The sequence below is a fragment of the Buteo buteo genome, chromosome 2, assembly GCF_964188355.1.
Source record: "Buteo buteo chromosome 2, bButBut1.hap1.1, whole genome shotgun sequence".
Taxonomy (NCBI): Eukaryota; Metazoa; Chordata; class Aves; order Accipitriformes; family Accipitridae; genus Buteo; species Buteo buteo.
The window spans coordinates 28027891-28039300 of record NC_134172.1 but is presented as its reverse complement, the minus strand read 5'-3'; the positions used below and the strand labels follow the sequence as shown (position 1 = coordinate 28039300).

The window sequence follows — 11410 nt, the reverse complement described above, 5'->3', positions numbered from 1 at the left end:
GATGGCAAGTGGCTTTGAATAAATAAAATTTCATTGATGCCAAAACACTTATGGGAATTTATTGGTTTCAGCACCGATACCCTGATTTGGGTTGAAAAACTCTGACTGAAACCAGATCAAAGATTTTGACTGGGATCTTTCTGCAAGTATCCTCACACATATGCCGATGCACACACAGACCCATGCAGACCTGCCAGAATCAGAATGGGCATTTCAACAGCATTCTGCTTTCATGTAGTCAGGAGTTTTGGTTCCAAACCTTACAAGATGATGCAGACAGCCTCGTCATCCTCCGTGCAGCCTAGTGACAATGCCATGTAACAGCATGAAAAGGAGTGCAGGCAATCCATCCCCTTTCTCTCCCGGCTTTTCAAATGCTAAGGGCAGAAAGACATGGAGACCCTGGCTGCCTGTGCCAGGTGGCCCCAAGACCCTCTATTTTCATCTGGGCTTTGAACCTTTTCCTCTTTATAATGCAAACTCATCTGAATGCAGTCCATAATGAGAGGAGCAAGGGATGCGGAAGCTTGTGCTGAAGGTCCTGAGACTGAGTATTGCTGCCATTTGGCCAAGCTTGTTTCTGGAGGAGAGGTGGGTGACATTGACTGTTGACTATGATCTGAAAGTACCAGTAATGAGCACATTAACAAAACATTTATCACCCTCTAGGACCAGTCTGTATGTGGACAGTTGTTGACACTTATCCAAAGACACCTTTGTGGAGAGAAGACCTACTTATCACATCTATAAGCCTTGTGCAACCCTTATGGTCTTGATACCACTGCACAAAGTAGGAGGCAGCTGAGAATATATCCTTCCCCTCCTGCCACCAGCAGCACTGGGAAACTAGCCTGTCTCAAGGATGAATGGTGAAGGTTTTAAAAACCTGTTGGCTGGAGACTGAGCAGGAACTAGTCAGTGTTTACTTCTTCCTCTTCCAGTGTCCTGAGTTGCTGCTCTGCAGTCTCTGACTCCTCTTTTTGGCATTAGGCTGGCAGGACAAGCAGCAGTGTTGGAGAGGTGAGCCAGCCATGCTCTTTTGGTTTCATTGTCCTAATATCTAAAGGCTGACCAAATATGAATAAACGTTTAAAGGTTTTGCAGGAAAATACAGTCCTGAACACTATTAGACTTCAGTTTCACCTACATACTCTCCTTGGATAAATTATTGGAGTTTTGAGTCAAACTGGATCGAATCAGACATCAGGGGCTAAGTTTAAAATTATTGCAAGACCACTTTACAGAGAGGATGTCCATATTTCCATGAACAGCTGAATTATGGCTCTGCACTGGCCCACAAATCCGTGCAGAGTGTCCCTATGGTCATAGATGGGATAACTTCTTTTGTCAACAATGCATGTGGCTTAAGAACATCTCTTTGTATACACCTCTTAAAAAGTGCAAGGACAAAACATGTAATCCCACTGCTATCCATTGAGAAGTCATTAAGGGAGCTGTGGGAAAGGGCTGCCAAAGGGAAAGGATAGTTCATTCTTTGTGCCCATCTATGCTTTAAATATTCTAATAGGCTGTGAAATGCAGTGGGAATGTCTCAAACATAGCTACGTCTCTACTAAGAAGCCAATGTCACAGAAGACACCAAACAACCCTGAAAACAATTTTCTGTCATTTTAGGTCATGACTAGGTTCAAACTTGCAATGTAGGGGTGACAACTCGGTCTCATTATTTCCACCTGCAGCCATCCAATCTGTTGCAGCTTTGAAAATATAAAAGCATGATCGGGAGTTATATGATGGTATGAAATTTCAAGGCATCTGCACTAAGGATAATAAGACTGTGCATCCCATATATTTAATAAATTATGAGCTTATTATCAGGTACCCCCATGCCTCACATGAACAATTCCATCCAGTGCGTGGGAATAGAGTACAGTAAGAGAAAGTAAGAGAAAAATGCTAAAAGGTAGCAAATAACAAGGTTTGCTTACTGTTGGTCTCTCTAACTCCAACAAGAGAAGCAATAAAAGTGCATCAATCAGGTCTTTTTTCTGTGATAGGGAGGTTCTCCAGTGTTTTTAACAGCTTGCAAATTCCTATGACTATAATCAGCCTGATCCCACTGTGCTCCCTGTCAGATACCACAATGGCTATAATCTGGCACCTGCTCAGTACAAAGCTTGGAAGTGAGGCTGGGTGCCCACAGAATAAAAATTAAGTGTGTTCACTGTGGAGGGGGAGGATCAGAGGGAATTTAGGAATACTGGTGACAGCCTTTTTTCTTCTCTCTCAGCAAGAGAGTCCTGACTACGACAAGTCAGAAAATGCTGCTATTGTTCTGCCTCAAACCTCCCTCTTCCAGATGCAGAATTCCACTTCCAGAAGCAGCCAGCATGGGGATGTGTTCCCAATAAAATCAGCTATGTCCATCTGTCTCTTCTAGACTACCCAGCTTGCCCCATTTTCAGACTGTTCAGGAAGCAACAAACATTTTCTTGCCTTGATCATTTTGCAAATCCTCTTCCTCATGCCTGACTTACGTAGGTACATCACCTAGAAAAATAGTGGGTTTAGATAACCTAAGCTTTTTTCATCCTTCCAAATTCACTGGTTTTCCTCAGTGCAGAATTGCCTGGATTCCATTGACCTGGAACCGCCTCAAGCGGATTTTTCTACAGACAACCTGCCCCAGATCCTGATTCATTCTCCCCTGCAGACTACTGTAGTGTCTCTGATAGAGATATATCTCTGCAACGCTATAGAAATCTTTCATCGGTTTAGTAAAGTACAGGGACCTATATTACAACTTCATTCACATGAGAAAGCATTTTCTCATGGTCTGCGTTGTCTTTGAAATTCTCCATTGGAACTGGAAACTGTTAAATAGCAATCTATGTTGCTGTCTAGCTAAACATAAACAGACCCATGAATTGGATTCTCTCCTAACACAGTGTACAAGCTTTGATTCATGAAAACTGAGATGGAAAGAAAGAGAAGTGATTTATAACACTAAATAATCTGCACATTTCTTCAACTGCTGTTATTGCCACTTAGCGAGACACAGAGACACTGAACAGCTTGGCCACTCCTGTCTGGCTGGGAAGAGCCTGACATGCCGTGGGCTCTCTTGCAATGAGATAATAATAATGGTGAGGACCAACAACCTCACAGTCAGAGGTGCAATGAGAAGTCAGGAGTTACTGGCTCCCGATGGTGGGCACGGCTCACTGCCCTTTTAACAGAGCCCAGAATTGTCAGGGTCTAGAAAAAGTGGGACAACACAGATGGATTGCATCAAACTAAAAAAGGGAAGAAAAATGGGTTTTATCTGCAGGTCAGATCACACACTTGCCCTTGCTGCAGGACACTTGGTGTGTGAACTGCCTCTGCCCTGAATTTCATCCTCCTGGACCAGAGACAGCAGCTCAGTCAAGGTGTGATGGGTTGACCCTGGCTGGAAGCCAGGTGCCCACCAAAGCCGTTCTATCACTCCCCCATCCTCAGCTGGACAGGGGAGAGAAATATATAACAAAAAGCTTGCGGGTCGAGATAAGGACAGGAGAGATCATTCACTAATTACCGTCACAGGCAAAACAGACTCAGCTTAGGGAAAATTAGCTCAATTTATTACAAATCAGCCAGAGTAAGGTAATGAGAAATAAAATGAAATCTCAGAACACCTTCCCACCACCCCTCCCTTCTTCCCGGGCACAACTTCACTCCCGGATTTCTCCACCAAGCCCCCCCAGCGGCAAAAGGGGGACAGGGATGGGGTTTACGGTCATCACACGATATTTTCTGCCGCTTCACCTCCTCAGGGCGAGGACTCATCACACTCTTCCCCCGCTCCAGCGTGGGGTCCCACCCACGGGAGACAGTCGTCCACGAACGTCTCCAACGTGGGCCATTCCCACGGGCTGCAGCTCTTCACGAACTGCTCCAGCGTGGGTCCTTTCCACGGCGTGCAGTCCTTCAGGAGCACACTGCTCCAGCGCGGGTCCCCCACGGGGTCACAAGTCCTGACAGAAAACCTGCTCCACGGGCTCCTCTCTCCACAGATCCGCAGGTCCTGCCAGGAACCTGCTCCAGCGTGGGGTTCCCACGGGGTCACAGCCTCCTTCGGGAACCCACCTGCTCCGGGACAGCCTGCCTCACCAGGGTCTTCACCACGGGCTGCAGGGGAATCTCTGCTCCGGCGCCTGGAGCATCTCCTCCCCCTCCTTCTTCACTGACCTGGGTGTCCACAGGCTTGTTTCTCTTATATGTTCTCACTCCTCTCTCCAGCGGCTGTTTCTCACTCTGCCAGCTTTTTTTCCTTCTTAAAAATGTTATCACAGAGGTGTTACCACTATCACTGATTGGCTCGGCCTTGGCCGGCGGCGGGTCCGTCTCAGAGCCGGCTGGTATGGGCTCGCTCTCTCTCGAACACAGGGGAAGCTTCCAGCAGCTTCCTACAGAAGCCACCCCTGTAACCCCCCCCGCTACCAAAACCTTGCCACATAAAACCAATACACAAGGGTAAAGGTTTCCTGCTGAGCCGGGAAACCAGTGCTGGCAGGTCCAAAAGCACAGGGCCTGCAAACCAGGGGGACTGGCAGGTCTGTATCAGCACAGCCAACACATCTTCACCTTGGAAACACCTTTCAGTTAAGGTGGGATTCCTCTCACCTGCGCTTAGCTGCCAAAAAATGAGGTGTATAGTCCATGTTAGCAGGCTACGTTCCCTTTATAGTCAATGAAGAGAAGGGTTCATATTCTTCCCAGATCCCATCCAACACCATCCTGAGGGATATATGGATGGGTATAAGTACGGCTGTGCAGGTTGCAGGGGCAAGTCCATTCTACCTGCATTTCTTCACACCAGGATATGAATTTATCATCAGTCGCAGTGAGAGTGGAAACAGAGACAGCATCTGATAAAAGCTACCCAGGCACGAATATCAACACGCGGAAATTTCAGTGCTGCAGATTTCAATCCTGTTCACATACTATGATTGATAATGGAAAAAAATCTTACAATTACAAAGGATATTATTATGACAAAGCTTTATAAGATACAGACAGGTGTAGTGAACAGCAAACTAACATTGAACTGAGAGTCAATACACAGGAAAATATGGAAACTACTGAAATCCTGTCTGTGGTCACAATTCAAAGCAGTTTGCCCACGTCTTTCTGGGAAAGCATTTCTGTGACTCTTCTAATAAATGTCCTGTTTTTCAACAGTATCCTTTCTTTTACTCCCAAAATGACAGCTGAAGAAAACTACAGTGAAACAGTATCAAAGGTTGTTCAGATTGAATCTAATGCTATCTAGCAGGCAGTGGAATAAATACCAAAGGAAGCAGCGGCATCCTTTAAGCTAGGCTGAACAAAGCATGGAAGTACGAGCTCCTGTGTTTGTTTGGAGCGGGGGGCCTTTCCAGCCCTGCCTCCCCCAGCACAACCCGCAGCCTGCAGCTGTGATTCTTCAGTGCAGGGAGAGACAGCGGCTCGGAGAAGAGCCAGTAAACCCCAGCCCAGCTTCAGGCTGGCCTGCCACTGTACGAAGGCGAAGGGCTGTGTCAGGGTTGTGCCTGGATCTCCAGCACCCCGCCGAGGTGTGTGGATCCAGGGAGGGAGAAGCTGGTGCCCACTCCACTGCAGCTCAGTAGATGATTCCTTCTGGTTCCAGCAGCAAGTACTTCTTCATGGACAGGGGGATGGAGAGCAAGGGGACTCCTCGGTGACACCTTTCCGACAATATCGCCCGAATAGCACATCTGCATAAATGCATGAGTGACCGTGGTGAATTGCTGCACACAGTGAACAAAGAGTCATAGAAATCCTGGTGCCGCTGTAAAAAAACACAAGTGGGTTTTAGGAAAATAAGGCTTTTTCCTGCCCTCCCTTTCCCCTGCCCACATGCAGCCCTTGGTGGAACAGGGTAAAAAACACAGCCAGCCCCCCTGTACCTTGGAGGCTCATCAAGCACTGGGGACTTGGTTTAGCCAAAAGCCTGCACAAAATCCTTACGCTTGCCTCAAATATTTAGTGTTAAGTTAAAGGCCATGATGAAATCTTTAGGTTTGGTATGTCTTTTATCCACCAGTTTGAGGTGGGGCTTCCTCTGTGGTGTTAGTCCTGATCTGAACAGACGCTGCAGCCAGCTCAGGGTCAGTGTACGTGGACGAATTAATCCTCTAAACCTCACCACGGGGCAGCGAGGCAGCATAATGCCGGCGTTACCGGTGAGTTCACTGGGGCTGCAAACGGCAAAGTACCTTTGGGCTTACTCATCGCCCCAGTGGCCTTTTAGAATAAAAAAAATTGCATCCCCACGAGAAGAAAAGTGCAGATGCTTACAAATGATGTTGAAATAAAAGAAGCAAATGGTAAATATGTGCAACTGTGTATGACTTGGCCTTATTTTATAATCTTGCTACTTGACAGATCTGGTTACACATAGTTTCTCGTACACATTATGTATGGGAAAAGTATGGATTTGTGTCAACAAAAGATTTGCTTCAGCAAATAGCTTTGACAACAAAAATTAAAATCTCAACAAAGAAATAGAGCAACTGTGGACTTTTCCAAATAAGAATGTTCCAATATTTCAGATCAAGATTTTTGTTTGAAGAAAAATTACTATTATTAATTATTGTTATGAAGGTGAAAAAAGACCTTTAAATTCTAATTTTGTGTTTACCCAGAATGATTTCTTTTAAATTTTTCTGAACAAATCTGACCCTCCAAAAGTCTCACAGTTCCCATGGCTATATAACTCTGCATTATAATATGGATGGAGTTTCCTAAACATCACTGATGATGTATGGCAGATATTGGTGCACTTAACTTCAGCACTGATTTGAAAATTTTGAAAAAGCCCAGTCTTAATAAAAGACTAGATTTAAACTGGAATATTGGGACTATGAGGATTTCTGAATTAAAGGGATAATTATGTCAAAGCATATAGTTTGTGACACAGCTTTGCCTTTTGACAATATCTTCTCCTCTTTGATCTCTTATTTTTCATTTAAATTCTCCCTTGTATTTGCATCTAACCAATCCTGCTCACAGAAACCCAACCCATGCAACAGAAACTAGATACATAGTCATACTCATGTCAAATGGTACTTTTATAATGTTAGCTGACTTTAAAAAAATATAAATATATGTATTGACAGATCTGAAGAAACACCAGTCACAGCCAGAATCTTTGCACTTGCTAAATGCAGGGAGAGCTGAGTTCCTACAGTACCCCTGACAGGGGATGCTCCAAAGGATAATGTTGCAATGAAAATTTCTCAAAAATGTGGCTTTTGTCAGTGAGTGATATACTTTTGTCAAGTGAGTGGTACTAAATGGGGAAGTCGTAATCCTCTGAGATGTTCTTCTCTTTCAACAGCATTCTCACTTTTATGTGGTCGGATATGGAGAATGCAAATAATGAGCTTGGATTTTACTTGATTACAACTGATTAAGAGCTTACCTCAAAGACGTCATCAGGTATGGCTGCTTTCCACTTAGATGTTGATTTGATGTGTTTGTAGGTGTTGACAACAACCTCCACAGCTCTTGGGTGGGAATGACAGGCTTGTAGCACCTACAGGCAAGATGCACAGAGACCATGAGTACCACCAAGAAGCTGGGGCTAGCCTGGATGCTTGGCGCTGTGCAACGGCATACTGAGATGGACATAGCCAAAGAATTACGAGAGGATAAGGTTGGAGATGCAAAGGACACAAGCCCTGTCTACGCTATTCAGTGCAAGTACAGGAAGAAACCCCAGGCTAGCCCCCAGTGGAGCTGTGCACAGCCCAGTTTAACACCATACACAAGTACTGGCTTAGATCTCCAGAGCAGTGTAGCTTGCTGACTGGGTAGGCTTTATCGCCCAAATCTGGAGATAACTTGCTCATAGCTGGGTTGAGTGACTCAACACCAGACAAAGGCATGCACAAAGTCCTTGCTCCAAGTCATGCAGCACAGGAACAGAAAAAAATCCCGTCACATGAATCAAAAATGCATCATTACAGGAAAATTTAAAAGAAGACTGGGAGATAACACAGCTCAGAAGTAGGGCTTCCAAGCCACATGAGGCCCCTGACACAACTGCTCTGCCCAGTAACTTTAGCTCAGTAGGAAAAAAACCAAAGTCTATTGTCAGTCGCACTCAGGGAATAACATTTTGCATTCACACCATACGATGCATAATTTTGTCCCACACAGTCACCAGGTTTTCACAAATAAAACTGCAGAGCATCCGTCTGGGATAAATATCATCTTACATATTTTACAGATGGCAAATGACAGTTTGGAAGGGAGGCCCTCTCCATGCAACACGAGAAAGGCGGAGGCAGGAAGAGGAGACCCGAGACCCAGCTCTCAATCGCGCTCTAGGAAACTAAGTGTTGTTCTGTTACAGACAGGGCCAGCTCATCCTGGGCTCAAGAGGGCACAACCAAAAGTTTGGCATTTTATTTAAAGGCTTCTGGTTGCTTGACTTGTTAAAACTTTACATATACAGTGGAGGAGCTGCAAAATGTTGCTCAGGGCACTGGATGAGAGAGAATAAGTCCTGACTACAGCAAGCTTACTTAGTTGTCTGATACAATAAGACTGTCAGCTACTTCTGTCAGTGCCTTGGGCTTTGCAGACATTTAGAAATTCTTTGGGAGGGATCCTGCAATTATTTTTCTTTTTTTTTTTCATCAACTATGAGCCCAGGCCTGGCATTTTCCCTTAATTTCTCACATTTCCTGGGAATGAGACAAAGCTTTATTGAGATCCATTTCATTTTGAATAGATTTTTAAAGACCAGAAGTGACAAACTGAATCAACTGGTCTGATCTCCAGTCTTTGGTAGAGGCCATGAAATAAGCATTTCGTATAACCCAGTTAAGCCTGTATGGAGCCAGGTTTGACAAAAGCACGTAGGTTTTCTGAAATGAGAAAGTGAATCAGCTCTGAAAAATTAGGCTTGAGCCAGCATTTAGAGTTCAGGGTTTCAGGTTTGTTAAGAACAAAAATGGGATCTGGGTCTGATTTCTGGCATCAGCAACTGTAATTTCTCTTCAGTCAAATGATATCACTCTTACAATAGGTCACCTCACAAGGTTTTGGGCATTCTGGGCCCACAGTTTACAGGACTCCAACAAATCCAGATACCACTAAACCCTGAAGCTTCGATCTCTCACCCCATTCCTGTTCAAGACATCACCTCTCTCCATATCCCTACTGTACAAAGCCATCCTTAACCTTGTGGAATTGCAGAGGATATATCCTAGCAGCTCCGTGATTCAGTAGCAGCTGGTAGCAGATGTCAGGCTGGGCAGCTGGCCGCACAGATGTCACTTTTATGATATACTGTAGGGGTGCACAGCCGTTGACATCCATGACGTTTGCTTCTGCTCCTGCCTCCAGCAGCATGTGCAGCAGGACGTGATCACAGTTCCAGGCAGCTTTGTGGAGCGGGGATTTGAAATCCTCATCACGAGCGTTCACTTCAGCTTTATAGTCTAAGAGCATCCGACAGATGAGGTGGTGATCCGGGCTGTATATCTGATCCTTATAGTGCAGGGCCCAATAGGCTGCACAGGCCAGGGGAGTCTCCATGTAGGCATTGAGAGCATCAACGTGCGCTCCTTGTTCCACGTAAAAGGCCACGAGCTCCGGGATACCTAAACGCGCAACGAGGTGCAGAGGAGTCTCCTCATCTTGGTTGTTTGTTTTTATGTTCACATTTGCTCCTGCCAAAGAAAGATGAGGGGACAAAATGAAGGCAACGAAAAACTGGATTCGGACATCTCTCTGCTTGAGCCCTGCTACCCAAGGAGAAGGTGAGGCGGGCAACTGGTGTAAAAGACACATACGGAAATGCAAATAGCTAGGGACGTGGATTCTGCATTTCTTGAGCCTCCAGGAAACCCTTAGAAACTTCAGGTTCTTGGATCCAGCCTCAGATGTGATAGCTTGGCCCCAAGCTGGCAGAAGACCTTATCTGAGCGCTCCATTTTGGAGCAGCATGCAGGTCCAAATCTCTGTGTAAAATGCTTTTTCCTAGAAATGAAGAACTGAAGGGAAAAGGAGAGCTTTGCTCCTACTCCGGAGAACAGTTCTGCTCGGATCTGCAGCACCTCACGAACTGCGAGCCTGGAAGAAGGGCCCTTTTATGACCGACCCAGAGAGGATATAAAAACCCCAACGCCAAAGTCCGCGGCTGAGGGTCCGGATCCTGTTTCCACGCTGCTAAGGGCACTGGTAGGACCGCTCCGTCTGTGCCGAGGGGCTGCCGCAGCTGAAGCAACAGCACCATCTGCTGAGCACACAAGCCGGGACGCGGCGGGGGGACCCGACCCCCCACCCGGCCCCGGCCCCGGCCCCGGCCCCCCACCGGCGGGGCTCCCCAGCTCCTTGCCGGCTGCCTTCCCGCTTTCCAGCTACCGGCGCTTCGCTCTGAAGAGTTGCAAATGACGGCGGGAATAATAATACCGAACGCTGCGTATTAAGAAAGAGGGGAAGGCTGGCGAGACCCCATTCCCCAGCGCAAAGCAGTACCTGGGGTGTGACACGGCTGAGTGGAGGTGGCAGGGTGGGAGATGCATCTTGGAAACTTTGGTGGGGGGACATTAACCGAAACCCTGGCTTCAGCTCTTGGGTGGTGCTGCTACGTGACTGTGCACACCTGCCGCGTTTTGCTCCAGACCTGTCCTGTTTTGCCTGGAGTCTCCCCATCTAGCTCATATGGAGATTCAAGTTTACCCAGTGCTTTGGGATGCAGGGCGGCTTGTAAAGTATTAGTATTCTGTTGCGGATGGGTGGGTGGAGAAAGCCTACAGAATGCATCCTTTCATTTGCATTCATCCTAAGCTACATTTTATAAGAGTACATTTGACTTTTAAGCTTTTCCATGGTAGCAAATTCAACTCCTGCTGTCAGGACTATTTGCTTTGGGCAGGATACAACTGGCAGCATTTATTTTCCTTTCTACCAAACAAAATAATATGTATCTTTCCAGCAGAAGAAAAACGATGTGGTTATTCACTCGGGACTGCAGATTGCCTTGCCCACAAAGCATACTTGGGTTCTGCATCTCAGGAAAAGCCTTCAATAACAACACATGTTAAAAAAAAAAACAAAACCAAAAGCGTTTGTATTTGCCATGGCACAGTGTGATAAAGAGGGGAATCTGTCTGTTTATAACTGAGGCCTTGAACTACCTTACTTTGCTGTACCTTTTATGTCTGTCTTTTACTGTCCCGAGTCAGCATCCTTGTGTTAAGGAAATAGTGTGTGACACCAATTTATTTCTCCAGGAATTACGTCTATTCATAACTTCATTTGTTACAGACGACCAGCAGCGTAACGTATCTTACTTTGGGAAAACAAAAATCTTAGCCTTTTTTTCTTCCCCAGTCCTTAAATAGATGCAGGAGTTTGGCTGCTGATGAAGAGATGGTATGAAAAACTA

General features: G+C 45.9%; 1 protein-coding gene across 1 annotated transcript in view; it reads right to left on the bottom strand.

Moving 5' to 3' along the window:
- Positions 1–3572: 3572 nt before the first annotated feature.
- The window catches only part of ASB4 (ankyrin repeat and SOCS box containing 4), a 34748-nt gene continuing 26910 nt past the window's right edge, over positions 3573–11410 (bottom strand). The window contains exons 5-7 of the mRNA XM_075049545.1: positions 9199–9689; positions 7430–7543; positions 3573–5794 (exon numbers count right to left, since the gene is read on the bottom strand). Of these exons, the coding sequence (XP_074905646.1) occupies positions 5606–5794; positions 7430–7543; positions 9199–9689 (794 nt within the window). The 3' untranslated portion in view covers positions 3573–5605. The remainder of the gene's footprint in view (positions 5795–7429; positions 7544–9198; positions 9690–11410) is intronic.